This window comes from Phyllopteryx taeniolatus, chromosome 16 (assembly GCF_024500385.1).
Source record: "Phyllopteryx taeniolatus isolate TA_2022b chromosome 16, UOR_Ptae_1.2, whole genome shotgun sequence".
Taxonomy (NCBI): Eukaryota; Metazoa; Chordata; class Actinopteri; order Syngnathiformes; family Syngnathidae; genus Phyllopteryx; species Phyllopteryx taeniolatus.
Genome location: NC_084517.1, coordinates 3760291 through 3786120, shown reverse-complemented (window position 1 = coordinate 3786120; position 25830 = coordinate 3760291). Strand labels below are relative to the sequence as shown.

Sequence of the window (25830 nt, the reverse complement as noted above, 5' to 3'; positions counted from 1 at the left end):
GTAGTCTTACGAGTGCAGTAGTTTAGTTAAATTGCATACTAATAGGCCAAAATGGGCACAAGTAGGGGAAAACTGTTACTAGCTAGACCCAGCTAAGTATTCAGTCCCTTTGCTGAGTATTTAGTAGAAGCACCCTTTTGAGCAAATACAGCCATGAGTCTTTTTGGGAATGATGCAACAAGTTTTTCACACCTGGATTTGGGGATCCTCTCCAGTTCTGTCAGGTTGGATGGTGACCGTTGGTGGACAGCCATTTTCAGGTCTCTCCAGAGATGCTCAATTGGGTTGAAGTCAGGGCTCTGGCTGGGCCATTCAAGAACAGTCACTGAGTTGTTCTCAAGCCACTCCTTCGTTATTTCAGCTGTGTGCTTAGGGTCATTGTCTTGTTGGAAGGTGGACCTACGGCCCAGTCTGAGGTCCTGAGCACTCTGGAGAAGGTTTTCGTCCAGGATATCCCTGTACTTGGCCGCATTCATCTTTTCTTCAATTGCAACCAATCGTCCAGTTGGGACTGTATTGGACAGGTGATGAGCAGTTCCTGGTTTTCCCCGCAAATAGCGCTTAGAATTAAGGCCAAAAAGTTCTGTCTTGGTCTCATCAGACCAGAGAATCTTATTTCTCACCATCTTGGAGTCCTTCAGGTGTTTTTAGCAAACTCCATGGGGGCTTTCATGTGTCTTGCACTGAGGAGAGGCTCCCGTCGGGCCACTCTGCCCTAAAGACCCGACTGGTGGAGGGCTGCAGTGATGGTTGACTTTCTAGAACTTTCTCCCATCTCCCGACTGCATTTCTGGAGCTCAGCCACAGTGATCTTTGGGTTCTTCTTTACCTCTCTCACATAGACTCCCCCGATTGTTCAGTTTGGTTGGACGCCCAGCTCTCGGAAGGGTTCTGGTCGTCCCAAACGTCTCCCATTTAAGGGTTATGGAGGCCACTGTGCTCTTAGGAACCTTAAGTGCAGCAGAAATTTTTTTTTGTAACCTTGGCCAGATCTGTGCCTTGCCACAATTCTGTCTCTGAGCTCTTCAGGCAGTTCCTTTGACCTCATGACTCCCATTTGCTCTGACATGCACTGTGAGCTGCAAGGTCTTATAAAGGATGGACACCACCCGAGTTAAATAGGAGTCTCACAGCAAAGGGTCTGAATACTTATGGCTGTGTAATATTTCAGTTTTTCTTTTTTAATAAATCATCAACAATTACTTTTTTTTCCTGTCAATACGAGGTGCTGTGTGTACATTAATTAGGGGGGGAAAAAAGATGATTTTAACAAATGGCTGCAATATAACAAAGAGTGAAACATTTAAAGGGGTCTGAATACTTTCCGTACCCACTCTATCAAGGGAGCTACTGGTGTGTGACACATGCCTACTGTTTGGGTGTAGTAGTATTACGAGTGGAGCACAGTAGTTCACTTGTAAGGTTGAATTGCAGTAGTGTGTCAAAAATGGTATTAGTTCGTTGAACCAAGTTACTGTATCAAACGGGTACTGTATATCATTGACAGTAAACATTCCACTTTTGACTTTTTTTTTTCAGTCTGTACTCTTTTGCTTACGTATAGAAATTGAATCAGTGCTTTTAGCAGTCTTTTTATTTTTTACACAAGTGTATGTACTTCTACTTACAGTAAGTACAGCGTGAGTGTTTTTTTTTTTTCCACGTGTGACCGTCCACGTCACCTCGCTGTGGACACCCGCTGGGGGCCGTACCCCAAAGAAGTCAGACTACAGCAAGCCGTCAGGCTCCAGGAGATCGCCCCCCCCACCCCCCCCCCCCCCCTGGTTTTTTCTCAATTCCTCGCCCTCCCCACCGGTCATCGTGCGACTCACACAGGCGTGGTCCTGCGATTCACCCCGTCCTTCAAATCATTGGGGAAACAGTTATGCACCTGGAGGAACTCGGCAGCTGCCTCGTGTTCGGGGCTGTACGCGTTGTCCGTCGTGCTGTCCCGCGCCAGGGCGTACATAGACAGTTCGTCCAGGGGCCCGCACCCGCCCCCGGCCCCCTTCAGACCCGCCGCGGGCGAGTTCTCCCGCGACGCCTCAGTGGAGTGCGAGCTGGCCTGAGACGTCCGCCGGCGGTAGCGGAAGCTCGGTATGCGCGAGTACGGCGACGACGACGAGAGCGAGCGTATGAAGTCGCGGCGCGCACGCCAGCGCACTTCCTTGTTCTTCTCGATGTAGATATTGATGGCCAGCACGGCCACCGTTTCGGCCACAATGAAAGACAGGGCGCCGAAGTAGAAGGACCAGCCGTACGAGTACGTGTACTTCTTGTCGTCGTCCCGTTTGTCGTTGGGGTCGCCCGCGTTGCTTGAGATGTACACGATGATGCCGATGATGTTGCTCAGACCTGTGAGAGGAAAACAGGAAGAAGAAAGAGGAGAACAGGCAGCAGTCATCCATGGTGGAAAGTCACCAAGTACAACGGTCCACCTGTATTCGCAGGGAATAGAGACTGGGCCTGAGCGCGAAGAGCGAAGATCTCCAAATAATTGACGCCTACAAAAAAAATTGTAAAAAAATGTGAAAACAAAATGCCTGAAAAAAGAATATGCATCAGGAAAAAAAAAAAGCGGTTTCTGTACTTTTAGTAGAGTGTTGACCAAGTGTGTGTTGACCAATTCAGGCAGGCAGGTCGACCTTCCGGGGGTTGGCAAGAGTGTTCACGAGGGATGGTTTTAAGAAAAAGGAATTAAAAAGAAAAAGACGCACTTCAAGTGCAGGTTGGCCGGTGCGCTGGCATTGGCAATGCTTGCCACGCGGTCAGGGAAAGCTCGCGCCGCAATTCCTTCCCAACGGAGCCTCGTCCGTAAACTGCCCCACACCCAAAAGGGTAGCGTCGTGGAGTTGGCAGGTGCCTTCTGCGGTCCACGCTTGGCAGCGCGGTAGGGAAGTTTGGCGTCTCCCGGCCTCCGCCACCTCGTGGTGAGGTTGGGGGCTCCCCGGCCTGGGCCAGGCATTCGGCAGGTGGAACGATGAGAGAGTGAGAGAGCGCGAGAGAGAAAGGAGCTTTGGCCTTTTTTATCCGTTCTTAAAATATTAGATCCCAGTCAAGTCCGGTAAAGACCGTGGTTGGTGAAGCCGCGTCTGCAGTGACGTTCCGCCACCTGTGGGTGTCGCAAGTGCCCCGACCATTGTCCAGTGGCATGTGGCGCGGCACAAAGCAGGGCGGAGACAGCTCTCCGGTCTGGCTGGTGATGGAAGTTAATTAATTGAGCGTTCTGGTTCTTGTTCCCCCCCCCCCCCCCCCCCCCCCTCCTGAGTGGTTCTACCAGCCTCCGTTTTCTCTCATGGACACGATAACTGTGTAAATAGGCCTTTCTTCCTTGACTGCCTCCCATTTCCTTTAACTCTTCCGTGTTCCTTAGTTTCAGAAAGTGACGCAACTGCAAGCTCTCTGCATGTCTCTCTCTTTGCAAAGATTTCATTAAAATGACAAAAGACAAGATTGTTTCCTGATTTAATTCCAAAACACTACGAATGGCTAAAATGTAACCTTTTGACAATAAGATTTTAAGCGTGGCTATTTCAGCATGGGAGAGATTTACTCATTTAAAACCAAGGCAGGATAAAAAAAAATAAATAAAATATTGCTAAATTAGATCCTTTACTGTTATTGATTAAATTATATGACAATGACCCTTACATACTGTACATTTTTTTTTTTCCAGACTACCTGGTGGGATCGGACACCTCACCTGCGGCCACGAAGAGAATGCCCGCGCTGAGGAGGATGTTGTTGGTCTTGCTGTAAACTCGGCCCGCTCCGACACACAAGCCGCCCAGCATGAGCAGTACCGTGCTGAGGATGGGGAACACGCTGGAGGCTCGCACGATACCTGTCGTGACAGACGAAAATGCTGACTCAGTCCGCACACTGCGCCTATACACTATCTTCCATGGCTAAAATGAAATAAAGCATAATTTGTTTGCATGTATACAGGTCATTTTCATATAATTTGGGGTACACCCTGAACCGGTCGCCAGCCAATCGCAGGGCACATAGAGACAAACAACCATCCGCACTCACATTCACACCTATGGGCAATTTAGAGTCTTCAATCAACCTCGTTTAATATACCTTTTCCAGGAAAACGCCATTCCGGAACTTGCGATGGAAAAGCGACGCAATAGCAGACAGCAAAATAAATGGACAATGGCACGTCTTTACCGTTATGTATGTATAACGACAAGGGTCAAATAGGTTTAATGAGTAGTTAGGACCATTTATGCACTTTTATCCGCAGAGTTTGAAGGGCAACACATCTAAATATAGCAACTCACATGGTTTTTAGGAGGCTCTTTATTTCTTTACTGTTATGCACTGTTGTCTTTACCGTTATGCAAGACGTTTATTTTAGTGGGCCACCGCCATTTGCTCTGTCAGTGGTTCTATCAACAAAGCTCTGGCTACATTTAAGTCGTTATCATTGTTTATGATTTTTGTTTTTTTTTCAGAAAGTTTCAGAAATCCCGTTGCTCATATTACATTTACATTTATTTATCTTTTGATTGTCTTTACTATGAATGCCTAAAAATTGAAATCATCAATACCTTCTTGAAAATAGGATTTCAGGTTTCATGCATGGGAGACATTTACAGATATAAAAAGAATATTTTATATGCATGTAGCTTAACCCTCTTTTTAAGAATGATTTTTTTTAAAAAATTTTTTATTTTGTTTACCTTCACTTAAACCAGTTTAAAAATATGAAAGCATTTTAAAATACATTATAAATAGTTCCATTTGACTTTGTAATTTATTTTACATTTTCCAAATTTATCTTAGTATAACCTTAACATGCCTTCAGCTTAATTTCAAAGATTTTATTCTAAAAAACTGTATTGATGTTTTTATCGTATGTTTATTATTTGGTAGCTATTCCACCATATACATATCCAAATCTGTACTATGATTTAAAACCAATCTTAAACGTGATTTTTTTTTTTTTTTTATATACTTGAAATAGCTATATCCTAGAGTTCTTTATATTCAACTTTTTTTGAGTAATTTGTAATTCTTTTGGAGTTTTTTTGACCCTTCAGCAACCATTCGCACTCATGTTCACACCGACATACAATTTAGAGTCTACCATGCATGTTTTTGGAATGTGGGCGGAAACCCGGAGAAAACCCACCCAATCATGGGAAGAACATGCAAACACCACATAGGTGAGGCCGGATATGAACCCAGGACCTCAGAACTCTTTTGCAAACCTAACAATTCAAATTAACTGTCAGTTTTTCCAAAATGTCGGTGTCCAAATTGTACTTCGGAATGAGTCATGATGTTGAAGATAACAGAGATGGGTAGGTGGTGGGTGCACTTACGCAACAAGTATTCTGAGCTGTCCGTGTCGTAGTCGTTGTCGTCGGGGAAATGGTTGATCCTGTAACAGCTGCCTTGATTGATGCCTGCACGGCAAAGACAAAAGACAAAACAAAAAACAAAAAAAAAAGACTTTCAGCATCCAGGAAGGAGACATGATGTAACCTAATAAAACAAAAACTGTTTCGTCTAATTAACAAAACACCGTCAAGGACATTTTACAGTCGGCACAATCAATCGACACATCTGATGAGATCCAATACCAAAGCTATCGATCACAATGTCTGTCAGACATAATTGACAGTAAAAAAAAATAAAAATGCATTTTTAATTTTGCACATAAGTACACAGTACATTTCAGAGTCTCTACTTTTTTTGCGTGCGTACTTTTACTTAAGTACCGGAGTCCAATCAATACTTCTGCCATCTCTGGAAGGTGACATTTGACTTTTATAAAAGCAATGGAGTCGATGCACTATAAAAGCCCCAATCGAAAGCTCACAGCCCCACTGGCTCTTAAGCACCATTGCGTGATCATGACTGCATTGTGACTGGATGAAGACTGAAGGAAGCCTCTTTGAACACAAAAGCTCACGTGCGGGAAAGCTTTTAACCCAATAGGTGAGTTGCAATTGCACAATGGCGTGGACATAGAGCACGAGGATGGTTAGCGAGGGTGAGTGGGAAAAAAAAAACAACATTGTCTCGAAAGAAGGGAAGCGGTTGGTAGGGTTAATGGAGGTTCTGGAATAATGTTCCAAGCGCCCCTGTAGCTGTAAATATCACTAACACTTGATTAAAGGTGTTTTAGCTTCTAATTTGCATAGAGCATTTCAATTGCTCCTTCCGCCAAGAAGGTCATGTTCGCAATTGTTCATGTGCAGTTTTAGTATCCTGTGGACTGAGAAGAGCAAGCAACTTTGGTCATAATGGCAATAAAATTAAGAGATTATTCTCAAAAAGGTAACGACTTTATTGCTGTGATTTTTCCATGAAACAATGTGTTTTTCTCCCCCTCGTAACAACTCTTTAGTTTAACAATAAAACTCATTGACTTCTGCTTTTTTTTCTCATAATGAATGTATCTTGTAAAATTACAAAAAATGATTCAACTGTACTTAAGTGTGCCCCTAATACCCCTTCATACTTACACCAACAATCTTATTGTACATGTTTTTATTTTATTTTTTTCCCAAACAGATTCCTTTAAATGTAATAAATGTTATTATTTAACTAATGATGTTTACAATACTTCTGGATGAGAGGCGGGGTACACCCTGAACTGGTGGCCAGCCAATCGCAGGGCACATATAAACAAACAACCATTCGCACTCACATTCACACCTACAGTCAATTTAGAGTTTTCAATTAACCTACCATGCATGTTTTTGGGATGTGGCAGGAAACCGGAGTACCCGGAGAAAACCCACACAGGAAAGGGGAGAACATGCAAAGACCACACAGGTGAGGCCAGATTTGAACCCGGGTCCTCAGAACTGTGAGGCAGACGTGCAAACCAGTCTCCCACCGTGCCGTACAACCTTGTCATGGTATTAAAATTCGATGTTTATAGTTTTTGTCTTGGTACGGTCTCGGCTTGTCTCAGTCTTGTCTTGGTCTTGTATCGGTCTTGGTCTTAACTCCCAAAAGTCTTTTGGTCTTGGCTAGTGTGGTCTTGAATGTAACACTACCTAGGTGTGTAGTGAGAACAGGACATACTTTGTTGAAATCTGTAACTGTGCATTAGACCAAATGGCTATGGCCTGTGGGGTTCCCCAGGGGTCAATCCTGGGACCACTGTTGTTTAATCTGTACATGCTTCAGACCAGCTATGCTTTTCTTTTATTTTTCAATTGGTTTGACTGGTGATGATAAGTCACGTTATGTTTTAATCAATTTCTCCCCTCCCCCGTCCACCCCACAAAAACATTTTTTTAACATCAGAAAATTATGGTATATTAACAGTGGTGCATTTACTTTTGTATGTTAAAAAAAACATTATTTTCAATTTATTTTTCCAGTGGAGTTTCACTTCAAATCTAATTGTTCACAATCAAAATAAATTACAATAAAAGTGAATACACCGCAAGAAGTTGTAACATCAATGTAAATTGAATCTGAATGTGATTCATACTGCACATTTAACGTCACTACAAAACCAATCATTCAAATATTGGAACCAGCTTTAATTTCTTGTGTTTATTATGAACTCATTACTTTTTGTCCCTTTGCACAAGGGATGATGAAAATCTCATTTAGAAAACATTTGTTTTGGACGTTTATAGCAAACACAAAGTGCATCAGTACATGGCGAGGTGAGATGCTTAGCAACCCTGTCACCGTTAAAATCTTTCAGGGCCCATTAAATAGGTCTGCTGCTTAATGGGGGACAACCAAATTAATTAGTGTCATTTCAGAAATGGAGCACAAGTTTCTGTGTCTAGTCGTAGATGGAAAACGGTGATGTGCTCTATTTTAAGATGTGATTTGAGAATTTGTACCTGCTGGAAGAAAGACTAAAAAACATACATGGCTCACATCTCGCAGATATTGAAACAAATATACAAGCATTGTTAGTTGCTGTGTAAACGGGTGTCCTAATACTTTTGTTTGTCAATAATACCAACATGGCGTCAGCTTCAGTAAGTAAAGCGCCAGCCACCCGAAAAGACACTTGCATGGAAAAGGGAGTACAGGACTTTCAGAGATACTCTCACATAACATTTAAAACAACAACAACAACAACAAAAACTTGGTTCAGAATAACGCTACGGATAAGAGAGCGCAAAAGTTCTTGTCCGCTTGTTTTATGGCCAAAACTGTTTCCCGTCGTGACGTCATGCAGTCACCGACCAATCCTAGCTTCACCCTAGTGTTTGGGGTCTGTTCGGAAATTCAGTCCGATGTTCCCATCGCGTCACAAGACCGGGTCACCCACAGACAGAGCGTGTTCCCCTTTCTATAACTTTACTACTGAACGTGTTGGCTACTGCTAGGGATGCGTCAGTACATCCGCCATATTGAATGTGTCAGTTATACTTATATCGAGTGGCACACACACACTAGCAACGCTCTGAGTTACCGAAGGTTCCAGGTTGGGGAGAGCGCGCCCAGAGTGAACTTCCCAACGCACCCTATGTTGATATAGTGTGCGTTTGTTGTGTCGGTGCGACTAAATGGAATGCAATTATATGTTTATGTTTTTAATCAGTCAATCAAGAAATCAATCAATTAAATTCTAGTTACATAGCATTTTTCTAGACGTTACACGATCAGGATTTTTGGGGCCGATCACCGATCAGCGAGTTTAAAAAAAAAAAACGATCACCGATCCGGAGCAATGTGTCTATTTAAATGACCTGTTTATTTACTGTAGATACTTGTGTACTTAATTGCTCCAAAAATTATATTCACAGTAAATAATGTATCTTTGTTCTTGTTTTTTTTATAACTTTATTGGCCGTCAGATATTTACAGTACAACGTCAAAAGACACGCGATAAGGCTAATAATAAACTAGCTTTTGGATTCAAATATACTGTGCACGATGGCGACGCGGAGTAAATGTCTTTTGCGGAGCCGATCAATGATGTCATTGATCAGATCGCCGTATTATGACATTAAAGCCGATCAGCCGATCAGCATAAAATGAAAATTATCGGCCGATAGCGATTACCTTTTTTTATTAGCCTTTGGAGGAGTTGCGAATTAGCCCTCTGAACTCCGCCTTGCAACAAGTGGATAGTTTTCATTGGCCTCTTGTGCAGTCATAACTAAGCCCAACAAGCGAACATTTTGTATTAGCCTCTGGGGCAGTTGTCATTGACCCCTATGAACTCTGCCTAGCAACAAGTTGACATTTTTTATTCGCCCCTGGGGCAGTTATGATAGAGCACTATGAACCACAGGTGGCACAGTTTTTATTGAACATTATAAACTGCTTCACAACAAATGGTCTCTCATTTGCCTCTGAGGTGGTTATGGTTATGCCCAATAAACTCTGCCTAGCAACATAGTGGTAATTGTTTTATTGGTCTCTGGGGCAATTATGACTGAGCCCTATAAATTCTGCTCAGCAACAAGTGAACATTTGTTTTTAACCTCTCGGCCAGTTGTGATTGAGCCCTACGTACTCTGCCTAGCAACAATTGGGCAATTGTTTTAATGGGCCTATGGGGCAGTTAGGCTTAAGCCCTATGAACTATGCCTAGCAACTAGTGGACTTCATTTTTATTGGCCTCTGGGGCAGTTATGAATGAGCCCTATGGAGAGCTTCCACACCAAAACTCACATTTATGAGTTTACTTACTTGCTGGAACAAAATGGGGACCCTCCCTGAATTGTTCCCACAAGTTGGAAGTTTAGAATTGTCCAAAATGCATTGACATGATGAATAATTAATACAAACTTATGATTGTGTTTCTGTCTATTTAGTGCAGGACACCAAATGATCTGTGTCAGGTGCAGGGGTGGTAAACTATAAACATCAGGAAAAAGGCAGACAGATTATTAAGGAATGCCGCATATTGTTAAACTGTCCAAATTAGAATGTAATATTGAGGACGTAACAAGCAGAGCATCTCCCCCTCTTTTTCTATAGCAACGCCCGTTAGTCTTTAATAAGCTAATGTACACAACAGCAGAGTGTTTCTGGCATCTTCATTTGTTTCTTACTATTCGTTTGCTGGCAAACTCAACATGACACGTGGACAACAAACCTCCGTCCACTGTAATGGACGCAAACCCACGTGCGCACGTCCAAATACGCAGCACTCGTGTCAAGGGCAGCTGTGTTGCCGATAGCAACAAGATGCTGTCGACCGAAACACGGTCATTATGCTGATCTGTGCCCTCAGCAGCATCAGTGGAGTACAAATGAACATGAAGTACCTAATATACCGCATTATCATCTATAATTATAGCGCTCATTGTTTGTCTGTCTTCCTAAATCATCACTAACTTTTCAGCATGGGAGACATTTAACCATATAAAACCAAGGTGACATAAAAAAAAAATACTAAATTAGATTTTTTTTTTTTTTTTTTTTTTACATGTCTTTACCTTGATTGATCGAATTATATGAAAATGACCCATCTACATACCTACCGTCCAACCTACCTACCAATCCATCCCATTGTGTCACCCACACTAGGAGACACAAGTGGCGGCATCCATCACGAACATGTGCCCTTAGCTCCTTGCCTTCACACTCACTCTCACGATTAGAGTGAGTGTGAAGAAAGCCTCCGTAGCTCAGCCTCCGCTGGGTGATATTGTTTTCGCCGACGCCTCGGGCGTCATCTAACACGTTTACAGCAAACGGGAGCAGAAAACAAGCTGCTGCGAGGACAGCGTGAAGACCGCCGAGGGGGGCCCACGGCCGGCTTTTATAGCCCAAGGAATGATGAGGTTTTATAAAGCCGTAAAATTTAGCGCTGTCAATGGGGCGGTGAATTAAAGGCAGACATACTGTGCATGTCACAATACTCTCATTTATTACTAAAAAGGCGGGGCTACAATAGAAATACATCAACAACAAGAGTCTACAAATCTTCATGTTGCAGGCGAGGATGGAGAAAAAGCAACTTGGCAAAGAGAGATAAGTGATCAAGATGCTTTTGTCCAATCAGATTTCAATAATCTCAGTAGTGCTGGCTCAAGTCACGTCAAGCTATTTTAGCAATGGGACTGGGAATCTTTAAAAGATCGCATTTCAGATTCATCCTCACAGGGCCAGCGAGCTGAACTCTGCCTAGCATTCGCACTCACAGTCATGCCTACGGGCAATTTAGAGTCTCCAATTCATGCATGTTTTTGGGATGTGGGAGGAAACCGGAGTGCCCGGAGAAAACCCACGCAGGCACGGGGAGAACATGCAAACTCCACACAGGCGGGGCCGGGGATTGAACCCGGGTCCTCAGAACTGTGAGGCTGACGCTCTAACCAGTCGGCCACCGTCCCGCCCCGCAGTAATATTAATTGTAATATTCAACAAATCAACAAATTCATTGCCCATATATATTGAATCCTATGTATTATTATTACTATCTTTACTTAAATACAATAAATCAAATTATGATTTATGTTATAAATATGTTAATTTAACAAGAAATATGATGTGTGACTATTATATTATTATATATTATTTAATAATATGCCTATTATTATTATTACATTCTTATTTTAATTATTTTGAACGATTCATTTTAATATTTGTATGAAACAATTGTCTTCATAATTATTTTTATTTTTTAAAGTACAATAAATATTATTTTGACTTCAATTATAATTATAGTATTATTTGAAAATAACTGTTTTATTATTATTATTATTATTTATTAAAGAAATAATAGTAATCTACTAAACTATGCAGGTTTTTATTATTAACAATATCTTTGAAAATAGGACCACACTGGGATTGTTTATTTTAAAATTATATTATAATTATTATAAAAATAACTATATTTATAACTTATATTATAAAGGTAGTATATTTATATAATAATAATAATAATAATAATTACGATGATGATGATGATGGTTGCTGTTGTTGTACAGATGAGCATCTCCCCAGCCTATGGGTTGGTCCCGTGCATCACGTGGTTATTTGCCCCCTCATTTTGCGTCGTCACGGTGTACATTTGATGACTTGTCAGCGTATCCATCTCATCGACCCTCTCAATGCGAGGCGACAAATCGAGTGACGGCCGGAAGGAAGGGAGTGAGGAATGGGGCGAGGTGGGGGGCGGGGGGGGGGGGGGGGGGGGGGGGGGGGGGGGGGGCGTTCAATGAATGAGCATCTGTCTGAGCCTAAAATGAGACGTCAACACAAGCGCATCCCCCTTTTTCCCACGACACACAACTAGAAAAAGACACACACGCATATACATAAAAAGTAGCTTTACCACATCAGGGCATATTATCATATTCATTCTTATTATTTTTTTGTGCTCGGACATGACGCGAACTCAGAGTCATCTATTTTTAAATCCGCGGGCATGTTTCCATAGCGATTCCAGGGATGTTGCCAGGCAACAGCATCACGGAAGACGTGAATGAAAGTGGCCACTTTCCTCAGAGTGAATGGACAAGCCGCTTTACTTCTTTTGTTGCTGACGTTGAACACTTCGCCCCTGCGATTGTGCGCGCCGACGTCCCCCCCCCCTCCCCCCCCACGAGGCGATGTAACCGCTTTGTAGACGAGCACGGCAGGGCGCAGTCTGTGTCTTTCTGTTTCATTTGTTACGCTGTTGCGGATTCAACTTTTTGTAACACCGCCTCTCCACAGCCTCTCCTAAACGCCTTCTTTAAGGGCACTGGGGTTAATGGTAGGCCCATGAGAACTATTCTAGTGTACCGTGAGTCTTTTTTATAAGAAACTTAGACAACTGATGAATTTCACCTGCAATCTGGCAACACTGTGTGTCTGATAAGGGAACAGTAGCCGTCCATTTCTGTCACTCAATTTGGAATTTACCACAGGACTCATTATTGGGCTCCGGTGTAACTGTAGTTGTTTTTTGTTTTTTTGTTTTTGTTTATCAAACCAACCAAGGACCTTTGGGATGGAAGACGACCACTTTAGCACTTGAGCCACAACGGAACCATGTTGTGTGCGTAAAAGGTGAACCCCAAAATTCCGCGCTGATCTATTCGACTCACCCTCAATACAGCAGATCCTCCAGAGTCCCGAGTGCGTCAGGTCCCCTTTCCTGCTCCTGGGCTGCGGCTGGGACTCGTCGGCGGTGGCGTTGGTCCCGTTGCAGATGTACGCCCGCGAGTAGAGCCAGTAGTCCGTGCCGATGGCGATGCTCATGAGGCTGAAGGCGGCGAAAGCCCCCGCGGTGGCCAACAGCGTCTGAACCCCGCGCTCACACCAAGCCATGCTTCCTCATACTACAAGCAAAGAGGGAGAGGACAGTAACAGTGCACGGTGTACGGCGCGGTCCGGGCGCACCGGAGCGCGTCAGTGCGCGCCCGCCATGCGCCTACTTGTTGGAGCGTCAGCTCACTTTTTTTTTTTTTTTTTTTTCTCTCAACAATAGTAAAACAACGCAGAAATGGTCTATACGCAGACAGGGTTAAAGCATTGAATGTGTCAAGAAGATCCTCCCATCTCTTTCCTCTCGACGACTCCAGTGTGGAGCACGTCGAGATCTTTGGGAGGAGAGAGAGAGACCCCACCCTCATCTAGATCGAACCAATGGAAGATCGGGCTGCTGGGGAGAGGGGGGCAATCAGTGACATTTAGAGGTGCTTAATTTTTTTTTAATTAATTTAAAAAAAAAAACAATAAATAAAGTACCACTCTTGACTTAAGTAGAAGCAAGGCCGTCACTAGGTTTTATGTGCGTTGGGGGGGGGGGGGGGGGGCTAGCACCCATGATTTGCAGTATTTATATATTTATCAATAGGCTATCCTACTGACATTAGATGATAGATGTACTGTTGTGCCAGTAAATAATATGTTTTGTGGTGGGGGAAAAAACAACAACAAAGAGTTTATCGGCCTATGATAGCACTTCCGCATTCGCTTCCTCGCTTTGCTGTGATTGGCCACATGTAAATGTCAAACCAAAAAAAAAAAAAAACCCCTTGGTTATGGTCAACAAGTTGAAAATGACTGATGCACTTAATTATTTAGGGGGTGGGGGGGGGGCTTGAGAATATTTTAGGGGGCTGATACTCTTTTATTAACTTGCATAGTGCTAGTAAGGGATGGGAATTGAACAGTCTTTCGTTTATTTAGAACCGGTTCCCTTTACAGTCATCCCTCGTTTATCATGGGGGTTACATTGCAGATCCCCCTCCCCCGGTGATAGACAAAATCTGCAAAGTAGCGCCCCAATATTTATTTTATTATTTATATATAATCGAAAGCTTCATGCATATAAAAGCAAAATATATGCATGCAAGGGGCAAGTATTCAAACCATTCAAACAGTCTACAGTACTGTATTATCTGTGACTCAGTGCGTGAGACTTTAAACGGTGGGGCCTGGCCTATTGAGGGATGTCGGAGTCAGCGAATGAGAGTGTAGAATTGGCTGACTGTTAACTGGCTAGGCCGTAATACAGGATGTGCTCATGTTCACGTTGCAGTTTGTTCAACAAAGAAAATTGATCGGCCACTCAAGAAAACAGTTGCTAAACTTTGCAGTTCAGTCGGGCTTACGTCGCAACTGAGTGATGACGCCGCACGCAAGAAGTGCATTTTGGTTTTGAACTTTTTTTAACGTGGACAGGCTATTATAAGATAGCTTGCTAATGCCAACAAAAAATGCCAAATCAGCATTTTGATAACTGAAAAGAAATTACTTGAAGAAGAGACTTTTTGAAAGCTGGTGGTTTTTAGGATGGAACAAGACACAACACATTTGCCATGAATCTCTCTTAAATTGTTTTTAAAAAAAGTATTAAAATAATGTACATGAGCATCAAAACTAAGAAGAATTCGTGACGCATCTCTTGAATGTACAGTGGTTACGGAAAGTATTCAGACCCCTTTAAATTTCTCCTTATGTTGTAGCCATTTGCTACAATCATTGAAGTTCATTTTTTTGGGATGAAAAACACCTGCAAATGGCAATATTTATAAATCATGATCAATTTCCCCCCCCCCCCCTTATTTTCCGAAAACTTCAAATATGACGCAGAAAATGCAATTAAAACATTAAATATGTTGAGATGAAATCATACGGAGTTGCGATGTATTTGCTTTTCCAAAAGGTGGCGCTGGCTCGCCGTCGCGTTCGGGGAGCGGTAACACTGCGCATGCGCAATGCTGCGTTTGCGCGCTCGAATCATGTGACAGTCCCATTGCGCCTGCGCGTCCACTCGCCGAGCCGTCATTGGTTGCACGTATCTCGTTGCCCACTCCTGGTTCCGTCTGACCGAAAGCCCAGCCCCCTTTTGTTCCTCCATGAGGATTTCTCCGCCGCCCGTCGTTACTTTTACGTGTAATCACCATTACTAAATCGGATTACGACACTTATATTGTCTTTTAAGTCCTTTTCGCGGCTTCCATAATGGACGCGGAGTTCCACGAAGGCTGTAGCGAGAGCAAATCGGCCATCCACTCCTGGCGTTACCGCCACCATTTCACGTACAAGGCAGATCAAGGCAAAAATATCATCGTGCAATGTAATCTGTGTCTGCCCAGGGTAAACCTGCTGTCCACGTCCAAGACGTCCACGTCGAACCTAAAGAAGCATTTAGACGTAAGTTGCGAGTCCGCCGGGAACTTTTTAGCCGTCGCTTTCGCCGGTCGCCAGGTTCATGTGTGCAAATGAACTCTTGTTTGTAATCATGCTGACATTGTTGTTGCATGCTAACTACCAGTGGAGGACGGTCAGGATCGACGAGGCCTTCTCGACTGGCCGAAACGCTGTCAAAAGCGCTCGCCTCCGTTTACGGCCTAATTTCCAGTATTATTATTTTTTTTTTGCATGAAATAGTTTGAATTTATTTCATAGTGTTTCTCTTGCCTGCACTGCTTCCACTACGTGTATGTTAATATTTTTCTGTCCCTTAGATTTCAACAATATTGCCAAAAGTATTTGCTGACGCTTTAATATGACATTGGTCTGCAATGATAACATCTTGAGCTTTTTTGGAAAGGTTTTCCACAAGGTTTAGGAGTGTGTTGATGTGAATTTTTGACCGTTTTTCCAGAAGCTTGTTTGTGAGGTTACACACTGATGTTGGAGGAGAAAGCCTGGCTCTCTTTCTCTGCTGTCATTCGTCCAAAAGTGTTCTATAGGGTTGTGGTCAGGATTGTGCAGGCCAGTCAAGTTCATCCACATCAAACTCTCATCCATGTCTTTATGAACCTTGATGTCATGTTGGACTGTCTCCAAACTGTTCCTACAAAAATTGGAAAATATATGAGTTTCTGAGCTCCAGTGAAAGGAACTCTGAATGCTTCAACATACCAATACATTTCAGACAGTCAAACAGTTCGGGATTACGCTTTGCTGTTCCAATATGTCTCTGCACCACTGCACAAAGCAAGCTCCATAAAGACGTAGATGGAGAGAATTTGGTATGGGTGAACTTGACTGGCCAGCAGAGTCCTGCCCTCAACCTGATAGAACACTTTTGGGTTCATTTCAAGTGGACCGTGAGCCAGAACCTTCTCATCCAACATCAGTGTGTGATCTCACAAATATGCCCCTGCAAGAGCATATCACTGAAATATGCGAGTCAAGGCGGGTGAGTGAATACTTTTGGCAATATTGTGTGTGTGCGCGTTGCCATGTCAAGCTATTCTGCCCGGTATCATCAGAGTCAGTAGTGCTGGCCCATGGAAATGAAACCATATTAGCAATGGGACCATTTCTTGAACCAATCTGATTGCAAAATCGTTCTCCCGGGGTCAAGTGAGCTGCCCCTCGATGACAGCAGCATTTTTCCGTCATCTGATTGGTTGGTCAGAGCAAAAACGTGTTACAGCCAACTGGTGCACTTTTGAGCCATAAAATTGCAATTAACACAATGACAGGTACTTGTGAACAAAGACCTTTCTTATTTCTGACACGCATGATGATTCGCCCATGTGTCAAACCGCTTCAGTGTAGCGTCAACTACTGGCCAGGAGGACTTGCTTGATGTCAGATTTATTGATTTATTTTTTGCCTCAACCCTCCTGTTATGTTACGGGTCAAATTGACCCGTTGTAAAGTTTGAAGATCTAGGGAAAAGAGTTAAAAGTATTGTAATCAACATATAAAATGAAAGTGGTTCATCTCACATATTTGCAACCACCCGCTGCATGTTTATATCACATAGATACTGTTCGGGTCAATTTGACCCAGCAGTCAAACTGGAGGTAAAAGGGTGTCAGAAATGTCAGACTATTTCTTTCTTTGGAACTGTGAGACTTATTTCACCCCAATCACACACACAGGTGCAGATGTTATGACTTTTGACAGGAACCATTTATGTTCTCCACCCACGTTCAGTGGACCCTCAACAGGGGAGGGGCGAAACAAATAAAATATTCTCTGCATGGGAGTCCTACCAACATTACACTGTGTCAGGCAGATCTTTCCAAAATGAGCAACAGAAGCAAAAAAGATGACAGTCCAGAAGGCTCTGGAAGTCATCTTTGATCATGACAGTGAAATAGAGGAGGATGTGTCTGAAGATGAAGACTATCTTGAGCTAAATTCTGATTCTCATGATTCAGATTTTGAACCAGCTGAGGGAATAGATATTCCTATTCCTCCAAGCAAGACATTCATGTCAAAAAGTGGTGAAATACAGTGGTCTTCATCCCAAATATGCGTCAGTCAACCTTCCATGTTTGCCTTCGCAGACACCACAGCCTTAGTGTCTTACTGCCCCAAAATCGGGAGAAAAAACAATTTGTGCTCATGAGCACTCTGCACCAAAATGCTGAAACCAGCACAGGAGAGGACCAGAAACCAAGCATGATCCTGGACTACAATGCCATGAAAGGTGGGGGTGGTGGAGGGGGGATAGGTTAGACAACTTGGACAAAGTAACAGGGTCCTACAGCACCAAGCGAATGACTGCGCTCTGGCCATCGGTCATCTTTTATAACATGATCGATGTATCGGCCTTGCGACACCGCACATCCAACTGAGGGAGATCCAGGAGAGGACTCCACCTAGTACACCAGTACGTGAGGTAAGTAAGTGTGTGTGTGTGATAAGTGTATAAGAGTGTGTTGTGTGTGTGTGTCTTGGGATCAGCAAAAAGACACCATAGTAAAGTAATCACGGTCCTCTTGTTTCTAGGTTGCTGCTGGGGGAAAGAGGAAGAGGTGCCAGGTCTGCAGGCCATCTGGTGATGTCAAGACAAGCATGACCTGTGCGAAAGGTGCAAAATTCATTTGCGCAAAGCACAGTGTGATGACGTGTCACTCGTGTGCTGTGTAGATGTACAGACAGACACACACACACGCACCTCGTTCATATTGCTGTTCCTTGCTATTTTGTTCATTTCTGGTTCACAAACAGTGCATGTATCCACACATTCATTTTCTTTAGCGCTTATCCTCACTAGGGTCGCGGGCTGCTGGAGCCTAACCCGGCTATGTTCGGGCGGGAGGCGGGGTACACCCTGAACTGGTCGCCAGCCAATCGCAGGGCACATAGAAACAAACGACCATACACACACACACACACACACACCTACGGGCAATTTAGAGTCTTCAATCAACCTAGCACGCATGTCTATGGGATGTGGGAGGAAACCGGAGTGCCCGGAGAAAACCCACCCAGGCAAGAGGAGAACATGCACACTCCACACAGGCGGGGCCGGGATTTGAACCCCGGCTCCCAGAACTGTGAGGCAGATGTGCTAACCAGTCGTCAACCGTGCATGTATGTAAAACAAAATTCAAATGCTATGTTTCAATGTTATGTAAAACTATTGTTTTATATGTTGGTCTTTCAAAGGTAATAAAGTGGTGAAACAATAAAAAAAAGTTTGAATGTATTTTTTTTTTTTAAAGAGTAAATTATCCTAATTGAACCATTACCTGTGAGAGGTAAGGAACGCCATTGCACTAAATATTTATAGTTAGTAATGGAATATTAATAATGCTTGTTAGGATATTATTTATTATTTTTTTAATTTCTGACATCTTTTGGATAATTAAACATGCACTGGGTCAAATTGACCCGGGAACATCATTGCTGTTCCTGACAAATGAACATAACAGGAGGGTTAAGTATGGGTGGCTGGCATCAGCAGCCTTCACGAGTAGTTGTTACCTTGAAATAAGGCCGGTATTGACCCGATGCCTGGTATGGGTACTTGCCCATCCCTAGCAATTTTTTTTCCTTAAAATTATATAAATGAATAGCAATTTTATCTTTACTCGGTTGTTATAACACATTTTTTTGCGTAGCGCGCACAATTAAACGAGTCGTGCCGCCCGCGGCGGCTGGACCGCCATGGAGGTGAGGGCGCAAACCTCAACCTGCTGAAACTTAATTAGCATTCCCTCAGTAGCAGCTCGCAAAGAGGGCATACTCACATGACAATACGAATGACAGAGGATTATATTGTACGTTAAGATGTTTTAATATTGCCCCACGACATATATCGTAATATCGCACAGCACTGAAGCTAACCTCGACGAGCCAAACGCATCCGAAGAAGCGATACGCACACGTTCATTTGTTCACTTATAAGTACCTACATTTTGTCAAGTTATTTGATAAATATTGATTGTGAACTAGTCCAGATGTATGCGGCACAGCTGCGTGCTGTTATACAGTGAACAACCCACACCACTTGTACATTATTGATGGTTTCTATAATTGGTATTAAGTGGTGGATTCAGTCAGGTAAATCCTTTTCTGAAGGCCCAGGTACCATAATACCGCCTAATGGTGTTGTTTAGGGCTGCAACGAATGATTTTGTTAATAATCAATTCATCGGTTGATTTATTTTTTTTGTTCCTTTCTATTAATCGATTAATCAAATAAAAAATAAAAAAATGCAATAACCATCCCTTCATTAAAAAAAAAAACAGGACATTATTCCAAATGGACAGTGCAGAAAATGCACAAACATAAATTAGGATTCAGATACTGGTTTGGTCCGTAACGTGTCAGAAAATGGGCAAAAAATGGGGATCATTGTTATCCAAAGTATAAGCAGATGTTTGAAATTGTCGTATTTTGATTAAACTCAAAGATAATCTTGGAGGATACAGAAATCACAGAATATTTACTGTTGAGAAGCTAAATTCAGAAGCTAAAAGACGAATCAATTGTCCAAATAGCTGTCGATTCATCAATTAATTGTTGCGCCTCTGGTGTTGTGATTCATCAACATAGTGTGGAAGACACACACACCAAATTTAAATCATGTTGTCTTGCAGAGAACACATTTAGGATGTGAGGCCAGGCCTGATGCAAAGCGAGGGAGGAAGAAGGAGGAGTACAATGGCGAGGAAAGTAGCCACTGCCAACTCAAAAAGATCAAAGCAGAGATCCTGTCCAAATGCATGACCCAAGAGAAGATCGACGACCTCATCTTCAACTACATCGTGGAGGACTGTCAGTCATTCCATGTGCTGGAGCAGCCCGGCTTCAAGAAGCTGATCACAGGCTTAACCGAGGGTCTCCACCCCATGGACAGGGTGACCTTATTCTCCAAGGTGGATCTCAGTTTCTCGAAGATGCGCGAGGAGCTGACGGCCAAGCTCACCGGCGTCCAGTACGTTTGCACCACGGCTGATTTGTGGACCGTCGGCAACGGCAGCTTCTTCGGCATGACGTGCCACTGGATTGACAGCAACTCGCTGGAGCGTAAGTCGGCAGCTCTGGGCTTCGCAAGGATGCCGGGTCGGCTCACGTACGACACCGTGGCCGGGAGGATACACGACATCCACGTGGCGTACGGCATCGAAAGCAAAGTTCAGACCACTGTCACCGACAACGCCAGCCCCTTTGTCAACGTGTTCAAAGAGTTCGCGCTGGATGGCACAGATTCCAGTGATGACATTGGCGTGTTTGAGAACGTCTGCGCTGTGCTGGAGGGTGAGCCGGAGCAGGACATGCTTTTATTTCTGCCCACCATCCAACGGTGCGCTTCGCACACCTTGGAGCAGATCGTCACGGAGGATTTCTGGCAGGCGGTGTCGCAAGGACCCATGTGCCAGCTTTTTTACAGCACAATGTCTAAGGTGTACTCCATTTGGACTAAATGCCACCACCTTCAGGTCGGCATGGAAGCGGCGGAGGAGATAAAGAAGATGGCCTTGTTTGTCCCGGCCGTCATACGCTGGAACGTGGAGTACTGCGCCCTGCAGAAGATCGTCTCTCTCACAGAACGGGAGCTGACGGAGCTCTCAGCCCGCTTGGATGTCCCGCGCCTGCAGCCCGAGGAGATGGACTTCCTCAAAGAATACGTCACAGTGTTCCACCCGCTGGCTTTTGCGCTGGAGCTGTTCCAAGCCGAGCAGAAATGCTACCTGGGCCTGGTCATCCCGACCGTCCTCAGTTTGAAGAACAAGCTGAATGAGCACAAGGATTCCGCTAAGTACTTCAGCGATGTCATCGTTGTCATGGTGAGCGCCATTGAAGTGCGCTTCCGAGAGTTGTTCACCAGCGACGAGGCCAAGTTCGCCACAGCGACCACGCCCCAGTTCCGCCTGTGGTGGCTGGCCGCCTCCGAGAGGGAGGAGATGTGCTCAATGCTGGCCACGGAGGCCTCCCAGGTGGACCCCTGCGATGTGATCGAGATCAACACAATCACTTCCCAAAACGTCTCCACCATCGAAACCGAAGACGACTTCTTCAGCTACGGCTCGGCCAAGCTCACAGCTCACGTCCAGGAGCGTGGCGTCACAGAGGAGATCCGCAAGTATGTGGAAGGAACCGGCAAGAGCTTGGAGTGCCTGCAGGACTTCCCGAGGGTGAAGCAGTTGTTCCTCAAGTACAACACTACCTTGCCGTCTACAGCGCCCATCCAGAGGCTCTTCAGAGAGAAAGGCAACCTGGCCACCTCTCAAAGGAACTTTCTGACCGACGACTACTTTGAACGCCTTCAGCTGCTGAGATACAACATCAATGTGTGCTCTGTGCTCAATGGCTGAATATGTTTGCCTTGATCGTGTTAAAAACTAATCCTCATCACAACATACCGTACTTCCTCATGTAGTGGCCGGTTATTTACTCAAATGCAGAAGGGAGGGAGGCCTTAATGAGTAAAATTTTAAAAAAAAATTTTTAACATTACTGGTACAGTGGTGCCTTGAGACACGAGTTATCTAACATAGAGCTATGTGATTTGGACAAACGTTTATAGTGATATTTTTCTTTAAAATGACGTGAAATTAATAGCCATTATCTGTGATCTTTTCTCAATTTATGAAATTGATCATTTATATAGACCACACAATTAAATGCATAAAAAAGATTTCTAGAAGCAAAACTCAAATATACAGTGGCCAAACACAGTAAATAAATGCAACTCAAAATATCCGGTAGTATAACTACTTTTCAAGAAATGTAGTCAAGTGCAAAGGATTAAAATAAATCCAACACAGTGCTACAAGTAACATTCAAGTATGCCTACCATTCATCCGGTAAAGGAATTACTAAGCAGAGGAAAATAAATTCCTTCAGTAGCAGCAATGGAAATCTAATGATATAAACAGTAGAGAATTACAGTCCCCTCCATAAAGTATTGGAATGGCAAGGTCAATTCCTTTGTTTTTGTTGTATACTGAAGAGATTTGGGTTTCAGGTCAAAAGATGAATATGAGACAAAAGTTCTGAATTTCATTTTATGCTATTTACATGTAGATGTGTTAGAACAACTCGGGACAGAGCACCTTTTGTTTGAAGCCAGACACTTTTCAAGTGAGCAAAAGTATATTTCTTCTCTCAGTCTTCTTCGAACAGTGGATTGTGATACCTTCACCCCTGCCCCGTGGAGGTTGGCAGTGATGTCACTGACTGTTGTCTTTGGGTGTTCCTCCAAAGCTCTCAGGTTTCTGATACCCTTGGCCGACCTGTTCTATGTCTGTTGCTCAGTAAACCAGTAGTTTCTTTTTTTCAGGACATTCCAAATTGTTGTATTGGCTATGCCCAATGTTTGTGCTGATCGATTTTCCCTCTTCTCTCGTCTTCAAAATGGTTTGCTTTTCTCCCATGGACAGCTCTCTGGTCTTAATGTTTGCTTAACAGCAAATGCAGTTTTCACAGGTGAAACCCAAAGCCAAAAACAAGCACTATATAATCTAATCAATCTCAAAGGCAACACCTGAGCAACTAGAAACACCCATCAGTCACATGTTCCAATAATTTTGCTCACTTGAAAAGTGAGTGGCTTCAAACAAAAAGTGCTCTGTCCTGAGTTGTTTCTCACATCTAGATGTAAATACCATGAAATAAAAGCTGGAATTATGAACTTTTGTCTCATATTCATCTTTTGATCTGGAACCCAAATCTCTTCAGAATACGACAAACCTTGCCGTTCCAATACTTTTGGAGGGGACTGTATATTAGGACAATTAATCAAATTTCAATCTCGATCCCGATTTTGTCTGCCACGACAAAATGAGCCTGATCGTCGTCGTCATATTTTTTTTTATTAGGATTTATTATTTTTTTTTTTTTTTACATTTAAAATGTGCACTGTGTGGCATAAGAAGCACTTTCTCAACTTAGTCAGCCAGCCTCCAGGGGGCGAATACGTCATTGAGCTCCCTAAACAGCACACACTGCAGCGGTAGCCTCTCCATCACTCTGGGTGGAAGTATTGAGAGTGAATCTTGCCTAGAGAAGCAAGTACAGCAACGATTGGAGCTAGCGCCTCGGAAAGGGATCGACAGCCGGACATGTTTTGATTTAAGGCAAGCGACTTTAAAGAAGAAGCCATATGTTAAGAGTGCAGCAGATTTGTCTGCCCTGCAACTAATCTGTTAGACCATCTGAAAAAAAATGGCAAACACTGGACAAGGAATTTGTGATCTCCTCGTGCAATTATTTCTCCAAAGTGGCTTTAAATACACTGTACGAACAATGACTGCAGTGGTCAGGCAGTCAAGTTTAGCTAGTCCGCACAACAATTGTTCATATTAAGCATTACGGTAACACACTGGCAGCGCCCCCAGATGCCAACTTCAAAATAAAAGCCTTAAACGCGAGGCTTTTATTTTGAAGCTGGCCCTCAAAAGCACATTGACTGCGTGTTACCGTAATGCATATTATTAACAATCATTGTAGCGGCTGCCTTGACTTCAACTTTTCGCCTGGCCGGACCGGGAGTGAAAAACGGTGGGAGTAAATAGAGAGGGAAATCACAACTGTTGACTTCTTTGCAGTTGGCGACCACAAATGGTCAGCAGAACAATGAAGCCATACCCGTCCGTCCTTGACAATTTACTATATTGATGGGGATTTTCAAATGAAACGTTGGTGCTTGCAGCTTAATGTTATTGCCTTTTATGCATAAACTGCATTTGCTTCCATTTACTGTAATTTCTCGTGTATAATGCGCACCCCCAAAGTTGACCTCAAAATTCTGGAAAACCCTTCTACCTATGTATAATGTATTTTTATAATGCATTATTTTGCTTCTGCCCATATGATCAAAACATGAAGTGTTTTTCAAATAATTATTCTGAAGTTAAGCACTTTATTTGAACATGTCACTTATTAATACTTATTTACTTGCTCTTATTTTGAAATTCACAGCCTTTTAATTAGTAAATGAGAAAACACACAGTTGTGCTCATATGTTTGATTGTAACAAAATTTGACAATTGACTTATGTCCGTAGTGAACTCAACTCACTTCACAACAAGGAGCAGTTTGGCTGATGCAAAATGAAACATAAAACAAAGACCCTTTTGTATTTAAAACAACTACATAACTTTGCCTATATGCTTATAACTGTTTATGGAGCAACATGACAAGATTTCCCAAAAATGACAAGTCTGTCAAAATGAAGAATTTGGTTAGAATGGTCACAACAACCAGAGTAGGACAATGCAATAAGAATTTTGAAAATCAGATGATGGGCTGCGTAGAAATTGAGTTTTGTGGGGGGGGGGGGGGGGGGGTTGTCTTTCTGGGAAATGATTTTGTCAATCGAAAAATCTGTTTTAAAAAAAGCCTTTAAATTTGAGTAAAACAGTATAATGTCATTATTTCTCAACATATCTCCTCAATCGTTTAGTTTTGTCTGCTATTCGGGAAAGCCTTTCTCCAATTGTCGGACAAAGTTTCAGTCAGATCTCGATTACTGTATTATAATTTTTTTTTTTTTTTTTTTAAATGCCAGTTTCAAAGCATCTGTACTGAAAACTAAATAAACTAGAGGGTAGTTCAACATTTATTTTTATTTTTTAAAAATTGATCAAATATGAATATAGAAAAATCTCAATGGTAGCCTACAACAAATGTAGAAAAATATAAAATTGCTCACAGCTGATCACCCAGCACTAGTTTGAAATGCTCATTTGTTTTATTTTTGTTTAGAAAATTCCACAAAGATGGCGGCCACTTGTCGCCTTGCCACTTTAAGCAATGGATATTTGAACACAAACGATATGGAAACGCATGTACACAAACAATGTAACAACACTCACAGGCATATTTTTTATTTTTTTTATCCTCTAACGACTAACATTACAGCAGCTTACTGGGTCATAGTAGTTGTGAAACTCTGTGTCTACATGACTATATGATTTGAGATACAAATGCTTTGATTTACTATTTGAGGAAATACGGTAATCCACATCAATGTAAAGTCTTGATTCTTGTTTTCTCATCTCCACCTTCCTTTCATTTATATGGAAATATTCAATTGACAATCAACCGGATGATGAAAACGCGATTTCACAAGGTATTGCAACATTTGTCCTTTTCTTTTTTCTTTTCCTACAGCTGTTGACTGAGAATATATCATGTGTATGGTTTTATATAATACAGTATAAGAGATGAAAAGAGCATTTGTGTACGTTCTTTGCTTATTGGGTCCTTGACTTGAGAACAAAGAG

General features: G+C 42.8%; 2 protein-coding genes across 3 annotated transcripts; one reads left to right on the top strand and one right to left on the bottom strand.

Moving 5' to 3' along the window:
- Window positions 1–644: 644 nt before the first annotated feature.
- On the bottom strand, window positions 645–16248 carry cacng4b (calcium channel, voltage-dependent, gamma subunit 4b). Its single transcript, XM_061748514.1, has 5 exons — window positions 16031–16248; window positions 12996–13229; window positions 5337–5420; window positions 3704–3844; window positions 645–2355 (listed from the first exon to the last, which is right to left on the bottom strand). The coding sequence occupies exons 2-5, from the start codon at window positions 13216–13218 to the stop codon at window positions 1829–1831; spliced, it is 975 nt and encodes a 324-aa protein (XP_061604498.1). The 5' UTR covers window positions 13219–13229; window positions 16031–16248; the 3' UTR covers window positions 645–1828.
- On the top strand, window positions 15115–25777 carry zgc:161969 (uncharacterized protein LOC569044 homolog). 2 transcript variants are annotated; one of them, XM_061748510.1, is made up of 2 exons: window positions 15115–15552; window positions 20197–25777. In XM_061748510.1, the coding sequence occupies exons 1-2, from the start codon at window positions 15361–15363 to the stop codon at window positions 21913–21915; spliced, it is 1911 nt and encodes a 636-aa protein (XP_061604494.1). In that variant the 5' UTR covers window positions 15115–15360; the 3' UTR covers window positions 21916–25777. The 2 variants fall into 2 exon arrangements, 1 of the variants encoding a protein (XP_061604494.1); XR_009784669.1 differs by lacking the exon at window positions 20197–25777 and adding an exon at window positions 17652–19043 and having other exon boundaries at window positions 15414–15552.
- Window positions 25778–25830: the final 53 nt, after the last annotated feature.

What these genes read in the sequence shown, in the direction of transcription:
- cacng4b (XM_061748514.1), bottom strand. Translation starts at nt 13,218, where the DNA reads ATGGCTTGGTGTGAGCGCGGGGTTCAGACGCTGTTGGCCACCGCGGGG. An exon ending in GAGGATCTGCTGTATTGAGG is followed by an intron (nt 5,421 to 12,995) that starts GTGAGTCGAATA and finishes TTTGCCGTGCAG; the next exon opens with GCATCAATCAAGGCAGCTGT. An exon ending in CAGCTCAGAATACTTGTTGC is followed by an intron (nt 3,845 to 5,336) that starts GTAAGTGCACCC and finishes CTGTCACGACAG; the next exon opens with GTATCGTGCGAGCCTCCAGC.
- zgc:161969 (XM_061748510.1), top strand. Translation starts at nt 15,361, where the DNA reads ATGGACGCGGAGTTCCACGAAGGCTGTAGCGAGAGCAAATCGGCCATC. An exon ending in ACCTAAAGAAGCATTTAGAC is followed by an intron (nt 15,553 to 20,196) that starts GTAAGTTGCGAG and finishes GTTGTCTTGCAG; the next exon opens with AGAACACATTTAGGATGTGA.